Consider the following 17,945-nt stretch of genomic DNA (forward strand, 5'->3'; position numbering starts at 1 on the left):
AGTTAACAATACATATAAATGGCATTGAAACTGATGGTCTTGTAGACATGGGGGCAGAAGTGACTATAATTGCACCAAAATATTGGCATCCAATTTGGTCTCTTCAGAAGGTCAATGTTCATCTTCTAGGGATTGTAACTTTATCTCAGGTGAAACAAATCACAAGATGGGTTAAATACATAGGGCCTGAAGGACAGAGAGGAAAATTTAAACCATACATACCCAAAGTGTACTCAAAGAAATGAAGTTTGAAAAATGGATGTGTTTCATTTTATAGAGTTTGAAAAATTAAAATATGTACACCATACCATAGATACATATTCAGGATTTCAATGGGTGACTGCTTTGAGTTCTGAAAAGACTGATTCTGTAGTTACACATTTATTAGAAGTTATTACACATCATGGGAATAACTATACAAATTAAGACTGACAATGCCCCAACATATGTGTCTAAAAAAAATGAAACAGTTTTTTAAATATTACAGCATAAAACATGTTCCAGGTATATCACACAGTTCTACAAGACAAACAGTTGTAGAGAGATCTAGTAACACTTTAAAAGAAATTCTTAATAAACAAAAAGGGGTAATAATGATCCTTAGAGATAGACTGCACAGTAATTTGATGACTTTAAAATTTTTAAATGCTAATGAAAAGGGAACAACAGCTGCAGAGAGACATTAAATAATAGAAAAAAAAAAGTCCACTGAACAAAATCAGCTGGTATACTTTGAAGTTGTGTAGACCACAAAATGGAAAACAAAATATGCGTTATATTGGGGAAGAGGTTTTGCTTTTGTTTCCACAGGGGAAAAAAAAGCTATGGATACCTTCAAAATTGATATAGATTCTATCTGAACAGGAGAGACCTCTTGATTAGGAGAGGTGATAGGTCTTCAACTGATGTGGTTACTCAACCTAACAAAAGGGAAGACTCACTGAATTAGGGTCAGGGGAGGGTTTTGTTTTTGTCTTTCCATGAAAATAAAAATATCCAACTGAGGAATCTAAATACCTTTGAACAAATGAAGCATTAAAAAAGAGGTGGGGGGAGAACCATTCAGAAAAAAAAATACCAAGCTAAGAAGTAATCTGGCCTAATGGCATAGAATACTTCCTACAGGTTAAACTTTCATAAACCTTTCCAAATGTCTATGTCAGCTGGTCTTTACAAAACAAATGATTGTTAAATAGTCTTTACTTAATTAAAAACTAAAGCTAACTTTGGAGTTGGAGTGTGGCTTTCTCCTTCTCTAAACCCCAAGCATGGTTGTTAAAAGAAAATTCAAAGTCTTTGTCTCATATCAGAAGAGCCAGCTGATACAGGACAGAAGAAAACTAAATTCTTGTGACTATTATATTGTCAGTAATCTCATACCCCTCAAACTTATTTTGACTCTTTAAAACATTTTTTTGGTATAAGTACTGTCTCAACATTTAAACTTTCTGTTTTGATATTAATGATATTATAAAGTACTAACAAATTCTAACCTTAGGTTTCATGTAGCTTCCTATACATGTTTTCAGGCTTGAGTTTAAACAGATATTTAGGAATTAAGCCTAGATATCCTGGATGTATTTAATAAATCATGGTCCTTTATCCTCCTTTAGGTTTACAGCACATGACACTTGATATTTTTTAGTTTTCTGCAGTGAATGATAAATATTGCTAACAATGGTCTCTGAAGTCTCCAAAAGGATTATGGAGCTCCACAGTGATGATTCTACTCAGGTTGTGATAATTCCACTAAGCCAATAAATACCACCCAGTGATTGGCTTTGGATGACAAACTGCTCAGGATAATTCCAAGGGTCCCCCAGAGATGCCATCATCCCCCAGACAGCAGGAAGTAATTTTAAAAACATGATGTCTACAATCTCAAGAGGTGAGGTTGATGGTTTTTGGTCTTTCACTGGGTTATAGATATTTGTCATCATGTGGTGGGGTTGTGGTAGTGGTTACAAGTTATTATTGGGTATGATCATAAAAAGGGGAGAGGATAGATATGATAGCATAAAATGGTATATTATTGAATCTTCTTTCAAACAAAAAAAGCAATTACTAGTTTTAAATAATTTACATTGTTACGGATTTTTATATGTTGATAAAAATTTAAAGTTATTTGTGTTATACTGTAAATATGTTTCTACTGTTTAAGATATTTTTGTATATTTGATACAAATTTAAGGTCATTTTTGTTATACTGTACATCTGTTTCTATTTTTGCTTAAGGCATTACCTAGACAGTATAGCACGATTCTTAAAGAGTCTTATTAATAAAAACAAACCCAAGGCCAGTTATTGGGGTGAGCGCTGGAAGATCAGAGAAGCAGAACAAGCCACGGCTTCCTCACCTCACCAATTCCTCAGCTGATCCTGTTTCTTCAGACTGGTTGCCTCTCAGCTGAACTGTGTTGCTCTAAAGCCTAAAAGCTTAACCAAGCTCTAGTTTGTGGTCCTCACGCCTTATATACCTTTCTGCATTCTGCCATCACTTCCTGGTATTAAAGGTTCACTTCCTGGGATTAAAGGTGTGAGTCACCATGCCTGGCTGTTTCCAGTGTGGCTTTAAACTCACAGAAATCCAGATGGATCTCTGCCTCCCGAGTGATACGATTAAACGTGTGTGCTACCACTGCCTAACCTCTATATTTAATATTATGGCTGTTCTGTTCTCTGACCCCCAGATAAGTTTATTAGGGTGCATAATATATCAACCACAATACAGCTTGCATCTATACAGGTGTTTTGTTTTGTTTTGTTTTTTAATGCAATGTGGAGTTTTAGTCCTTAAAAGCTATTTAGGATAATAAAGAAGAACAGGTTAATGGTCACCTACAACTATCAAACTTACAGTCATGTTAGTTAGTTTTTCTAGGTATACAGAGATATATTAGATATAATCTTCAAACACTTCAAAAATCTACAAATTATAACATTTAAAATGTTTTAATAACTCAGATTTTTCTTGACATGAAATGCATCTGCTCCTGGCAGCACTGATCTACTTCTAAAGAGACTGATAGGCATCGAAGAAACTCCATATGGTGTTTGCTTTCTTTGTGGCGTAAGCTAGCCTTTAGGGTAAGAAACTGCCCTTACCTCTATAGCTGAAGTTTTCCTGGTCCTGCCTGGACCACAGTCAGGACAAATCTCTCCCACTCGTGTTCCCCAAGTAAACACATAGAGACTTATATTACTTATAAACTGTATGGGCATGGCAGGTTGCTTGCTATCTGTTTTTATATCTTAAATTAACCCATTTCCATAAATCTATACCTTGCCACATGGCTCGTGGCTTACCAATGTCTTACATCATGCTTCTCCTCACGGTGGCTGGCCGCATCTCTCCCACTCTGCCTTCCTGTTCCCCCAACTCTCCTCTCTGTTGTCCCACCTATACTTCCTGCCTGGCTACTGGCCAATCCGCATTTCATTTATCAATCAATCACAACAACATATATTTACAGCATACAGGACATCCCACAGCATACTTAGACTACTGACAGTACACTGTCCAAACTGGACAAGTAGAACACACAAAAAAAGATGACTGCTGAACTTTTCAATGACAGGTTAGGACAGTCCTTCAAATTTTCCTGCTTCTGAAAAAGGTCTGTCAGATGTTCTAGGCCTATAGGCCAAAGATGAATGCCCTAACATTGCAGAGGAACCTTGGGTGACTGTCCAGGCAGCCAGCTGTTTCTGTCATTTCTCACATTTTTTGGAAGTCACTTGCTTGTACTTCCTGTTTACTAAGGTAATATTATTTCCTTCTCAGATATTTGATGGGATTGAAGACTAGAAAGTTACATTTACAGTTCTCCCAAATCTTGGCAAAAGGCATATTAGGTACAAAACTTCAGAGTCTTCAGGATAGGACAGCTAATGGAATAATCTCTACAAATTTGCCAATTACTGACATACAAGACATTGAGAATGTAATTCTAACTTGATAATAATTCTTGTTGTATGTTGTTTCATTTTTGTTAAGCTTATTACCTTTCCTTTCTTTTTGGAAAATATTTGATAATAATTCTTATTGTACATGGTTTTACTATGTTACAGTTAGAACCTTTCCTTCTTAGACAAAAAGGGGCAAATGTTATGGGAACTATGTCACCAGTCAGCTCCAATTGAGAGAAGTGTTTTGGTCCCAGAGGCAGGGTTTTCATTGGGGATGAATGTGACTGAGAGAGAGATGGACCTTTTAAGCAAGGAATGAGCAGCAGTGGTGTAAGTGTCACCTTGTGACTCAGTTCAGCTTCCCCATTTGTCCTTTAATATTTGTGCATGGATTTTTGCGTGATAATAAATGATAAAGAAATCTTATATCACTACCACAGAGTGTTTACATTTGCATTGGAAAAACAGGTTTGCAAAGAGACTCAGAGTTGGGAATTAATTGCATAAACATTCAAGAACTATTACAATAGAAGAAAAGTAGATTCAGTAGGGAGGTAGGCCCAAACATGAGCAAAAACGGAAAGGTCAACATTTACATCAAAGAGATATTTACAGTAGGGTTGTGAGTAGAAGGAAAATTATTAATCAGTCAAGGCTATTGAGATCATCTGTCCCTTCATTCTGATTATAAATACTATTGATAAATTAGCCAAAGTATAGAGAATAAGTAACTATGGCATGTTCTTCCCCACATGTAATATCTATAAGATGATGTACACACCCAGGGTTCAGAGAATACTGCATAAGAGGAGTAGGAAGGATTGTAAGAGCCAGAAACTCAGGAGGTAGTGTTTAGAAATAGTGTCCTTTCAATATGACAACCATATTGCACATCTCAGAAATATGGTTGCCTGTGTAAGACTATACAAGTTGACAAGCTGGCAAGATTTCTGCTGAAGACAGAGTATGTAAAGTTGAATCATTCTCTTTAAAATGATTTCTCAATATTCTTACTACAACTACATCAAGCAGACTAAATGAAGATGAGGACAAAGAAGAAAAGAGAGGTAATTAGATCAAAGTTTGTTCAACTAGCAAGTCTCTGTCAGGCTCTGCACTTTAGAAATGATCACTAACTTGATATTTACTATTTCCCTTTGGTTAAATTACCTAAGATATTTACTTTTTTGCTAATATTGCCCCCTACACTTTCACATTTCTAAAAAAAAAAATTGCAATTTACCCTTGAAGTATATATTCAATGTTGTCTTTTGCCCTAAACTTTTCATGTCACAGTATATTACAAAATCAATATATTGTTAAAATTAGTAAAAATAAACTGATCTAGTAGCAAAGTGCTCTTATTATATAATAATGCACAATCTGCAAATTTAAGCATCTTACCACATAATAAAATATATACTTTTTATTGAGCCAAATAATCTTTATTTAAATTCAAGGTTAGATACTTTGCATTAAGTAGAAAATCTGGTGAGTGTCTCTTTACATATATAAATAGACATCTTGGAAAGAGTCTTCAACCACTTTTTGCTTTTTTTTTTTTCTATGAGAATGGACAGAATAGAATAGCATAGTACAGAATAGAATAATTAAAAATACACATAATATTTAAAACTGAAAAACAACACATATTTAATTGTAGTATTAAGGACAAGGTTTGAAGGTGTTCTTTGGCGATATGTAAAAATGTATTTTAAGTTTCTAAATAACCACAGAAATACTTGTTCATCTGATTTTTTACACTGATGTCTATGGAAAAAGGAGAGTTAGTTTGTCTACAGAAATTGCCAGAAAATACCCTGAGAATAAGACTAATGTGCTGTGTATTTTTCCTCCAGAAAATTTTTACATTGAAGATGGCCCCTTGAAACAACAGAGATGGCCCTGGTGGTGTGAGCATGAGTGACCAAAATCTGAGGACCTGAGAGCAGGAGAACTGGCCCAACTCCTTGATGTAGGGTGCATTGGGTGAGCCAGCTGAGGCAGTGCTGGAGAGATGGCCCAGGTAGTGATAATGAGGGAAAGCTGACAGGCTGTCCAACCCAGCTACCACCCAGGCCCAGAACTAGGCCTATGAGATGGCCCACCCCAATATCAACCTGTTAGAGCATGTGAAAGGAACAAACCTACAGATTCAAACTGCAGGATCTCCATGACACAGGACAACAACAGGATATCCAAGAGGAGCCCTAGTGAGGGCCCATTACTGTGAAGTTGCAGAACCTAGAGGCCTCTAGCAAGACCAGTGACTCCTAGTAATGAACACTTGCAAGTAGAGATGAATGGACTAAAGGGTAAACTGTGTGACTCAACAGGCTTTCTTAACAAGATTCTTCTCCTTTATCTTGTTTTTTGCTTTTGTTTGTTTCTTTATTTGTTTAGTTTTGGAGTTTCTTTTAAATTTGGTTTTGTTTTAGGGGGTAGGTTACAAGGGCAGAAAGCAGATGAGAGGGGGACAGACAAGTGGGATTCTGAAGGCATGATGTGAAATTCACAAAGAATCAATAAAAGTAAAAAAAATAGAGGTGGGCCTTTTTCTAGAAATATTTGTGTATCTGCATGTTCAGATACTCATTAGACTAAGGCCTTGAATTCTTTTGATAAGTCTACCTTCTACCTACTTCCCTTTCTGAGTGAGAGTTGGGACACAAGAATCAAGAAGGACCAGAAGCTGGCATGTATGCTATAGTGCAAAAGGAAAGACTGGCTGGAAAAAAAGATCACACAGAAAAATAAATCAGTCCAAGGCCGCATAGAGGCATTCAACAACGGGCTAGTAGAAATAAGTGCTAAAGAAAAGCACAGAATGGAAAACTCCCCTGAGACCCACCTTACATATTGTGAATTGTAGAAAGCCTTCAACAAAATGCCAGTGAGAGAGCACTTGATCAGAAAGCCAGTTGTGAAGGTCCCTGAGCTGGATTGAAAAGTCAAACATGGGCCGGTCCTAGGGAAAAAAAAGTGTACTAATTAAAAGTACAACATCTTTGGGAATGTTTTCACTCAGTTCATAACTAAAGACAATTGAAAGAACAGGACCGAGCTGCAAACTCAAAATGTGGGTCTAGAAAGAATAAAAAGTGAAAGATTTTGAGGGAACCATTGTATTTTAAACAGACAATTTAGAGAGAAAGACTTGCCTGTTAGTTATCAATTAGACTAGAAATGACGATGAAAGCATGTGGCAGAAATGCATTCTTAAATCCCAGCACTGAGCCTGAGGCAGGGAGACTGCATGCTGCAGGCTGGGGATGGGTGGAGGAAAGCACCAACCGTATACTTAAATTATATTTACATTTGGAATGATGAATTGTATGTATTTAGCCTAACAGAAGAAGTTGGTTTGCTTCTGGTTTTGAAATTTCAATCAGAATTTACATACTCATCCCATATCTGCACTGCCTCTTGATTTTTAACTTAGCTAATTAATGAATGGACTTTTTAGTTTCTTTGCTCCTGAGGATTATGTTAATGTAGACTTCTAACTTGATATGTACATTAATTTCAGCAGCTTTTTCCATCATGATAATTCCCCATTTCCTTCCCTAATTGTTCCATCTGCACAAGCCTACCCTCTCCCATAGAGTATTCATGAACATGTTTTTCTCAATCACTCATCTTCCCAAAAATCAAAGCTTGAGAGACTACATTGCTTCATTAGACTGTTTCATGAGATGATTGTTTACATTAAGTATAATTACACTGACCATCCTGAGTCAAAGATGAATATGAAAAAGGAGAGAAAAATATGGAAAAAAACCTAAGTATTACAATAAGTTCTCGGTCCTTTATGTTTGTTCTAACAGCTGAAAGCACAGCTCTTATTTTCTCAGTCAACAGAATAAGAGGCACTGGGTGATGTAGGTGCCAGGAAAATTTAGTTCAGTTCCTTGGTGGGCACTGATTAAGTGTCTGATGACTTGTCAGTCCTGACATTAACCCAGTGCTTAACATAGGCCCTGTCACTGAAGATCATGGTCACCATACATAACCAAAGGGCAGTGCAAACCCAAATTTGCACATATACATCTCACCCACTGGCTATAAACTAGAAGTCCCATACCTCCCTCCTCAATCAGGCTCTATCCATTAGAACATGGGACTAAAGTGAAGGAAATATATTACTTACTGTATTACTTATTCAGCATAAGAGGATGAAACTCCAGAGCAGCCAAATGGGAGAGAATCAAAAAGAACTGTGGAGAAGGGGAGTTCATCTTTCCTGCCTCCTTTCACCACTGTAGCTCCCAGGGACCTTCTCATGTTCCCCACCTAGATGCTTTACAAACCTCATGCTTAAGAGTTTCTACAAGACTTCACTAAACTTGGGGATTGAACAACTTGTTGATGTTGATTAAGTCAAGGAGGTGGAGTGAAGAAAGATGATCCAGAAATAAGACTGCATACAGTTTCATCTGGCAGCCCACTCCCCATTCATTTCATTCTTACAAAAACAAGTTTTTAATCTAAATGTTGGGAGGGTTGGAAGGATTTTGTTATGAAGATTGTATTTGCTGTCTCAAAATCGTCCAGTGTTAACGAAGTTTGTTCAAAGCTTGGAGAAAGGTATCCAATATAAAAACTAAGTAGCATAGTCTCACTTAAAGGAGGAGGACACTTTAACTCAGAACAGACAAAGCTTTGCCTAACTTCTTGTAGGTTCTGCAGATCTGAGAAGCTAGGTCTTTATTTTTAATTTTATTTTTTATATTTCTCTAAGAAATATCAGATATGACTTTTCTTCAAAATATTTCTTTTTGTTTTGCATACTATATATATATATATATAAGATCAACGGTAATTCACCCTCAGTCCCTGTTCATTAGATCTTGTTTACCCTTTGCTTTTCCTTCTCAAAGGGCCTTCTCCAGCAAATAGTGCTTCACTGGTTACCTTTTTTTTCCCTATTCCTTAAGTGAGTTCTTTAGTTTACTATCATTTTTTTCATTAAAAAAAATCAAGCCCCACCAGAATTACTTTGGAATTCATTAACATTTTGAACTTTATTGTAATTGAAAACCTTCCCCTTTCATTAAAGAGTTAACATTTAAGTGTTAATCTTCATGTAAATGCCTTCTTCAGAGCAGCTTTTATGCCTGGTATTTTCCTTTTTGCTTAGTTCTTAATAAGGAAGGAAAGGAGTCTATTGAGTGAATTCTGGCATTGGTAATTGGGCACTGTGGTTTCTGTGAAGCACAGAACAATGGAGAGAGAAACCAGCAGAAAAGAGTGTGCAGAGAGAAGGAGCAGGCGCTGCCTTGGGGATTTGGTGTGGTAGCTGGGACTGAGCTTTGGAGCAAAGCTCCCTTCACATCCCATCGCAACGGAACTAGTGTGAACTCTGTCCCAGCAGGAAAGTGTTCTGCAGCTGTGCCTGCCTCTGGGGAGGTTTGATGAGAACACAGTGCAGGCTCCTTTGGTATTGAAACGCACTCTCTATCCATATTCTGAGAGCTGTGCTTGAACCTTTGTTGACTGACCTTGTCCTGGCTAAGGCTTATTTCTACTGCCTGGTGCTCTTACTTGGAATGTTTTTGAATATTCTATTTAAATTGATTTGCAGGTGAACTTTCCGCTAACTCCTTATCACACAGACTTGCTGGTATTTCCCTACATCCAATTGATTCTTTATTGTATTTTGCAGAACAGCTTCATTAATTTTGTCAGTTGAGTGAGAAGTTTAGCGATAAACCAATCAAATATTCGGGTTTAAGTCATCATCTTGAAATCGAAGTCTTTCTTTATTCCAGCAGTCATATCAATCAGCCTTGGGGGAAGGAAGTTGTAGTTGAATTTCCTCATTGTGTTTTGCTCAGGAGTGAAAAGTTTGCTGGGCTAAGTTTTTTTATGTTCAAAAATCTCACATAAATACAAATACCAAGCATTCAAATTGAAGTTCGCTTTTGCCTAGTAGCCTTAATGATTTGTAGCTATCAATGTTTGTAATTAAGTACAAAAACATAAGGAAGAATAATTAAGTAATTAGATTTTTCTCTAATTTACATCTTTTACATGTTCAAGAATGTAAAGAGAAAGCATATTTAAATTATTCGTATGATGTTTATATTGATCAAATCCAGTTCTATATATTAGACCATTTAAATTTAATATGTTGATTTACGTTCTCACAAAATAATTATCAATTAGAATTAATTTAAAGCTCCATATTTTCAGCAGACTTATTGGGAAGAAAATAACCATATAAACACTTACATACGTGAATGTCTCCTTAAATTATCAATTGGGTTTAATTACATAATAGCATTTTGTTGTCTGTTGCAAAAACATGTACATATATACATACATATATATGTATGTATGTATGCATGATGCAATCTATGGAAAAACAGGCCATGAATTTGAAATCAAGCAAGGAGTATGAGGAAGGTTATGGGAATAAGAAAAGGAAAACAGAATGATATAATTATAATCTCGAAAATAAAAGAAAAAGTTGATTTTGTTCTTATTCTATAAGGTTATACTGTACAGTTTTAGTAAGTACTAGCAATAAGCTATAACTGTAACCTGTTACAATGTGTTTCATACATGGTAAATGACAAAAAATATATCAGAAGATCAAAGGTACAGCAAGTGTTTGATATTCAGATGTGATCACAGTTCTCTTTCAGGTTAAGTAAAGTTCAAACTACCACAAAGGAATAAGGGACAAATTTTAGCATAAAGAATCATCAACTAGAAGAAACAATGTCAGAAGGAATCACAGAATAAGATTTTACCCAGATAGAGTAATCTGTGCTAATAAATAATTAAAAGACTACAATAAGATGAATGAAAGTAAGATTCATTTATTTTAATATTTGATTATCATATGTTTATTGTATGTAATATTATTCTATTCAAATATACCTTGTATATTGAAAAAACAGCATTTCAGTTTATCTTAAGTTTTACCCACCGAATGCTTTTGATGTGATTTGAGGAAGATTGATATATGATCTGCAAAAAAGAAGTAAAAGTAGATCCAGCCCATAGTGCTGATGTACAAGCAAGAATGGGAACTAAAGGAGACTAGAACATCCACCAATTGCTCTAGTTTTATATAAGAGTTCAAAATGTAAGGTGTTATCTCAACTACAGCTAACAATTTTGCATGAATGGTATTAAGATAGATGATAGGTTTTTAGAATAAATACATTTGCAATCATACCATAAATAATAATAAACTCCAAATGGTTCGTAGATTACATGAAAAATAATATAGAACCACAAATGTAGCAGAAAAATGAGTGAATACTTATATAATCTGGATATAGTAAAGAATTTTCTAATAATGATACAATGCCAAAATTCAACAAAATCTAACATTATTCTTTCTGTAAGTAGTGTTGAATTCCCTTCAAATGACAAAAAATTCTGTGACCAATAGAGAAAAAAATATGTTCTAGGATGAAGGATGTACCACATGTATAAATAAGAACTAGATATACTTAAAAGAATAGTAGAAAGACCATTAGTATATTAGAAGAATATGAAAAATATAAAAAGACAAATTTTGAAATGATAGAAAGTGACAAGGGCTTCATAAATGGTAAGAAAAAAAAAGCAGAACAAACTACAAAGAGATACAATTCCTCCCTCATGCCTGATTGGTAAAATGTAAGCAAATGGAAGAGGGCTTCTAGTGACAACGAGTCCACGTTTACAGTGTACCGTGTTAAAAGACCATGTGGGCACAAGGGCATTTTAACAAGTCAGAGCATTCAGTAATTCATGAAGCTGGCAGACCAGAGTGTAAGCAGTTCATCCCCTACTGATATAATATAAAGACAAATCTCTAAAAGGGATTTTGTAACATTAAGGCAGGGAGAATGTATTTTACTAAGTAGAAAGTTCCTGGTAAGAGTTAATTTGATGATTCCTTTTAGGTAAGGTGGATTTTTTTTTTTTTCACTATGTTGAATTAGGCTTCAGTTATTTTAGACAGGAACTCATAACCCAACAATTTTCCAATTGGTTTTTAATGGGATTCTTTTTTTTAAATTTTTTTTATTTTATAATTAATGTAATTTTACATATCAGCCATGGATTCCCCTCCTCCGACCCACCCCCAGCCTTCCCCCCAATCCTCCCCCCATTCCCACCTCCTCCAAGGCCAGGTCTCCCCTGGGAAGTCAGCTCAGCCTGGTAGATTCAGTTGAGGCAGATCCAGTCCCCTCCTCCCTACACCAAGGCTTAGCAAAGTGTCTCAGCACAGGCCCTAGGTTCCAAAAAGTCAACTTATGCACCAAGGACAGGTCCCAGTCCCACTTCCTGGTGGCCTCCTAAACAGTTCAAGCTCATCAACTGTCTCACTTATCCAGAGGGCCTGGTCCAGTTCCATGGGATCTCCTCAGCTATTGGTTCACAGCTCATGTGTTTCCACTAGTTTGGCTATTTGTCCCTGTGCTTTTTCCAATCATGGTCTCAATATCTCTTGTTCATATCATCCCTCCTCTCTCTCGCCAAATGGACTCTTGGAGCTCCACCTGGGGCTTGGCAGTGGATCTCTGCATCTGCTTCCATCAGTCAGTGGATGAGAGTTCTATCATGACAGTTAGGGTGTTTGGCCATCCAATCACCAGAGTAGGTCAACTTGGGCTTTCTCTCGACCATTGCCAGCAGTCTATTGTGGAGGTATCTTTGTGGATTTCTGAGGCCCTCTCTAGCACTCTGTTTCTTCCTATTCCCCTAGGGTCTTCATTCATCATGCTATCTCCCTCCCTATTCTCCCACACTGCTTCTGATCCAGCTAGTACCTCCTGCTCCCCTAAGGTCTCTTTCCCCCAACCCTTGCCCTCCATAACCACCACCCCCCCCCCCAGTTTGCTCATGTAGATCTCATCCATTTCTCTGTTGTTGGGCTATCCCTGTGTCTTTCTCAGGGTCCTCTTTACTAGGTAGCCACCCTGGAGTTGTTAGTTGCAATCTTGTTATCCTTTGCTTTACATCTAGTATCCACTTATGAGTGAGTACATACCATGTTTGTCTTTCTGAATCTGGCTTACCTCACTAAGGATGACTTTTTCTAGTTCCATCATGTGCCTGCAAACCTCAAAAACACTGAAGCAGCTTATTTTGGAGAGGATGTGGAGCAAGGGGAATACTCCTCCACTGTTGGTGGGAATGCAAACTTGTACAGCCACTTTGGAAATCAATATGGCACTTTCTTGGAAAATTGGGAATCAATCTCCCCCAAGACCCAGCTATACCACTCTTGAGCATATACCCAAGGAATGCTCAATCATAACACAAGGACATGCAGCTAGAGTTTTCCTGCCTTGCCCACAGTCAGGACAAATCTCTGTCACCCGCCAGTCCCACAGCTGCTCAGACCCAACCAAGTAAACACAGAGACTTATATTGCTTACAAACTGTATGGCCGTGGCAGGCTTCTTGCTAACTGTTCTTATAGCTTAATTAATCCATTTCCACAAATCTATACCCTGCCACGCGGCTCGTGGCTTACCAGTGTCTTCACATGCTGCTTGTCCTGGCGGTGGCTGGCAGTGACTCCTCTGCCTTCCTGTTCTATCTTTTCTCCTCTGTTAGTCCCACCTAGATTTCCTGCCTAGCCACTGGCCAATCAGTGTTTTATTTATTGACCAATCAGAGCAACAGATTTGACATACAGAACATCCCACAGCACTTCCCCTATTTTTTTTTTTTTTCAAAAAGGAAGGTTTTAACTTTTACACATCTCCAAAGACAGCTTGGTATATTTGGGAATTTGGGCGAATTTGGGTGTAGCTTTTCTTACTACTTCCTGCTGGAGGGGGGCGCTGTATCTTATGGGGACACAAAGAAAATTTAAGGATCATGGAGTAGTCCATGAGGCTAAATCGTCTGAGCCAGTTTCCTTGAAATGATTCTGGATGTTAGATCATCTGGGCCATGGTATCATCAGAGACCTTTCAGCAGGTCTTGGCTGGTCAAACCTGATGTATCTTAATCTGGAACAAATCCATAGCCTCTGGCTTTCTGTGGAGACAAAAGCAGAGTCTCCTTTTCAAAGCAACATATCCTTACATCCAAATTTTGAAGTCAAGGTACCTTTAAAATATACATTTTGGTATAACTCAACAGCTTTTGCAATCAAATGTTTTTCTTTAGTTACAAATATCAAAGAGAACATAATCCAGATTCTCTGTGTGGTAGCCATCTTTACGTGGCTTATTTTTTATATTACCTTGAGCCTATTGCTTTAAACTGCACCATTCTAAGACTGAAATGGTGCTGTGGCTATTGGCTTTGCCCACTTTAGCTTCCCAACATGGCGGTTTTCTGCCAGTTCTGTGAGCCATCAAGTCTCAGAAATAGTGGGTCTACTTTTATCAAAGCAGCATGTAGCCCAGAAGGACACTTGCTCAACTATGTTCATAGCAGCATTATTTGTAATAGGCAGAACCTGAAAACAACCTAGATGTCCTTCAACTGAAGAATAGATAAATAAAATTTGGTACATATACACAATGGAGTACTACTCACCAGAGAAAAACCATGACATCATGAAGTTTAATGGGATTCTTACCTAAACTTCAATCTAATTAGCCATCAGCCTGGTTTTCTTTTGTCTTATTATAGAACTTCTAAATTGTGACATCAGGTGCAGAGAAAAAAATGTCCATTCTCCTCTTTATTCTTGACATGCAAGTAGATAACCTAGCCTGGTACTGATAGCTGCAGATTTAAAGAAAAACCTCAAATAAAAAGCAACCTGGGCCTCCATTCCAAACCAACTGACATTTCTATGGAAACAAAACTTCAAAAGTTAATTGCTAATATATAAATTTGGATTTTGAATCCAGAGAACAAATAGTCACTGATATTGATAAGTCTGAATTCAAATTTTATTTTCCGGTGTGAAATTTTAATACTTAGTAAGGCACTGAGCATTGGTATGTCTGTTGAACAACCCTAGGAAGCATGACACTCAGTGGAATATATATTCCGAACATGCCCCAGGCTCTTCATCATATGAAAATGCCTAGAAGCCATCCAAGAAGACAGGAGCCTCAGCTATATCAAATCATCTGGTGATGGATGTGCTTCCTGGCCCCCAGAAATATGACAAATGAATGGTCGTTTTTTGTAACTGTAGCACTGTATTAAAGTAGTATTAAATAGTCTTCAAATGGTCCAAATCAATGAAGGCAGTTTGAACTAGAAACTGAAGTGTTTCTAAAATTGAAATGGATTCAGACAACTAGACTATTTCAAAGAAGTTTTCAATTGAGTGTTACAAATGGAAGACGATATCAGAGCTAAGAAGACACTTTTCAAAAATGTCAGATTTTTTACATAACGTCACTTCAAGTAATTGCTTTTATATTGAGTTTTCAGTGCCCAAATTCATAGGAAAACTGTTTAGACATAAGGACTTCCATGGCTTTATGTCCTTTAGAAATGTGCTGAGGAGTATGAACTCATAGATTTGCTTTGGAAGATATTTTTTTATTAAAACATCTTACACAAACACACACCAAAAAAAAAAAAAAACAAACAAAAAAAAACCTCTTATAATTTGAAGATGATGAGTGTGACAAGAAGAAACTGTTTAATGCCTAAAGCTTAGATAGCCTTGATTTCAAAACTGTCTTTCAGAAATTTGTAGTTTATTTACCTGGATTATGAGAAAATAATGAACTCATGGACTTAAAAATATATGACTTCTGTTGTCAGGAAAAACCTAATATGTGAGGTTTGCCTCATTACATTTCAATTTTAAAATCATCAAGACAAGTTTCTAATATTAAAGAGTTGTGTTTTATTGACTTAGAAAACAAGGCTATAGTTACAGACTCAGAAATGTACTATCATCATGGGCCACAACTAAAGGGGTAAAAAGCACACATCTGAGTTAGCATTTTTCTGGCAACACTACCATGTCTTACTGTCTTTCAAAACCTTCTTTGCAAATGAGAAATAAGCTCAGCATGGTGGTTCATATTTGAAACTTTACCATTCATGGGACAGAGGCAGAACACTACAGCCAGGTGAAGTCCCATGAGGCCTATAGTGTGTTCTAGGCCAGCCAGATCTATACATTTAGACTTTGTCAAAACCAGACAATATTGTAAGAACTTAGCCATAAGTGACATTTTATATGAACATCAAGCATCCTGATATATAATATGTTCTTGGTAGTTGATTTTAGGTGATCATCAAACTTTTTGATATATAACATGTTCTTGGTACCTTTTAAATTCTAAACATTTCAGTTTAACTCATGAATAGTTAGGGAGTGTACTTTTTCTGAACATGTTATTTTTCTAGTTGTTAATTCCTAATTTGTATTGTTGTTAGAATAACTTTATGTGTGTGATGCAATTTAAGAACCCTTTTGAGCTCTGTTCTCCCGGTCCCGTAGAGCTCGCCGTGTCTCCAGCCCTTGTGACTTTTCATTTTTTCCAGGATTTGCATTCTGCCATGTCTTCTGAGGAAGGAAAGCTCTTCGTGGGAGGGCTCAACTTCAACACCGATGAGCAGGCACTCGAAGACCACTTCAGCAGCTTTGGGCCTATCTCTGAGGTGGTTGTTGTCAAGGACCGGGAGACTCAAAGATCCCGGGGTTTTGGCTTCATCACCTTCACCAACCCAGAGCATGCCTCCGATGCCATGAGAGCCATGAATGGAGAGTCCCTGGATGGGCGCCAGATCCGTGTGGACCATGCAGGCAAGTCTGCCCGGGGAAGCAGAGGGGGTGCCTTTGGGGCCCATGGGCGTGGTCGCAGCTACTCTAGAGGTGGTGGAGACCAGGGCTATGGAGGCGGAAGATACGACAGCCGGCCTGGAGGATATGGCTATGGATATGGACGGTCTAGAGACTACAGTGGCAGCCAGGGTGGTTATGACCGCTACTCAGGAGGGAATTACAGAGACAATTATGACAACTGAAATGGGGCATGCACACGATATGTAGATACACAAGGAATAACACTTCTGATCCAGGATCGTCCTTCCAAATTGCTGTATTTATAAAGATTTTTGGAGCTGCGCTGAAACATCTGTTTTAGTACATCAAGTTCTATTTTTGAATTGAGCTCCCAAGGTAGTTTGTTAAAGACCTTTTAGAAAGCTCCATGTGTTCTTGAAACATTTTTTCCCCTTGTAAAGACAACTTTTAAGACATTGGTTATGGTACCAATATTTTTTCTTTTGTTAGTTTTTGTTTAGGTTCAGGATTGTTTCTGGCCAAAAAAAGTGGCCAGGCTAATGTTTTTAAAATTAATGTGTATTTAGGGACATATGAAAAAACTTGTATACAATGTTTATCATGGCCTGAAAGTGATTTCTGAATGTACCTATGAGCAATCTGAATCAAGATCATGATTACCTAGAGATGTTTTTTATTCAAGATTATTGTCCTGATTATATAGAAGAGCTTCTTGAAAATGTTTGTGAATGTCATTTTTTTAATACTGGAAGAAAAGATATTCTGTTGTGTCTGATGTGTTTAGGATGTCCTTTATGGAGCTAATTAAAAGATGAAACCTGAACACAAATCAAAAAAAAAAAAAAAAAGAACCCTTTTGAAACCATACTTTCCATATACTCTCTTTAAAAGAATGTGTAGTTTCTTTAGAATTCTTTTTAAATATGCTATACATTTTTGTATTTACAAATGCTGATTTTATGTTTTAAACTGACATTTATAAGTATCCCTGTTTATTGGGTAGAAAGTTCTCTTAAACTAGACTTTATAATTAGTTTTGTTTAAATTCCTACAGAGCCAGATGGCACACACGTGTAATCTCAGCATTGGAGATGGCTATGTGGAAAAGTCACAAGTTTAAGACTAGCCTGCGCTACCTGGTGAAAACCTCAAAACATCTTTCATAGCCTTAGTTGCTTTATTCTGTTCAATATATCAGTTTTTAACAGGGGTCTCCTAAATCTTCCTTTCTTTTTTTTCTCATCCTACTGAACTTTATTAAGTAGATTTTGAAGTGTATGATTATATTATTATTTACCATTCTTTAATTAAATATAATAAATCATAATTTCACACTGTTGTC

The 17,945-nt window shown here is 36.9% G+C and overlaps 1 protein-coding gene across 1 annotated transcript; it reads left to right on the plus strand.

The window, feature by feature from the left end:
- The first annotated feature begins 16,281 nt into the window (after positions 1-16,281).
- LOC102917610 (RNA-binding protein 3) lies at positions 16,282-17,454 on the plus strand. The gene has a single exon (XM_076569497.1). The coding sequence runs from the start codon at positions 16,357-16,359 to the stop codon at positions 16,822-16,824; it is 468 nt and encodes a 155-aa protein (XP_076425612.1). The 5' UTR covers positions 16,282-16,356; the 3' UTR covers positions 16,825-17,454.
- Positions 17,455-17,945: the final 491 nt, after the last annotated feature.

Source organism: Peromyscus maniculatus, chromosome 4, assembly GCF_049852395.1.
Source record: "Peromyscus maniculatus bairdii isolate BWxNUB_F1_BW_parent chromosome 4, HU_Pman_BW_mat_3.1, whole genome shotgun sequence".
Classification (NCBI taxonomy): domain Eukaryota; kingdom Metazoa; phylum Chordata; class Mammalia; order Rodentia; family Cricetidae; genus Peromyscus; species Peromyscus maniculatus.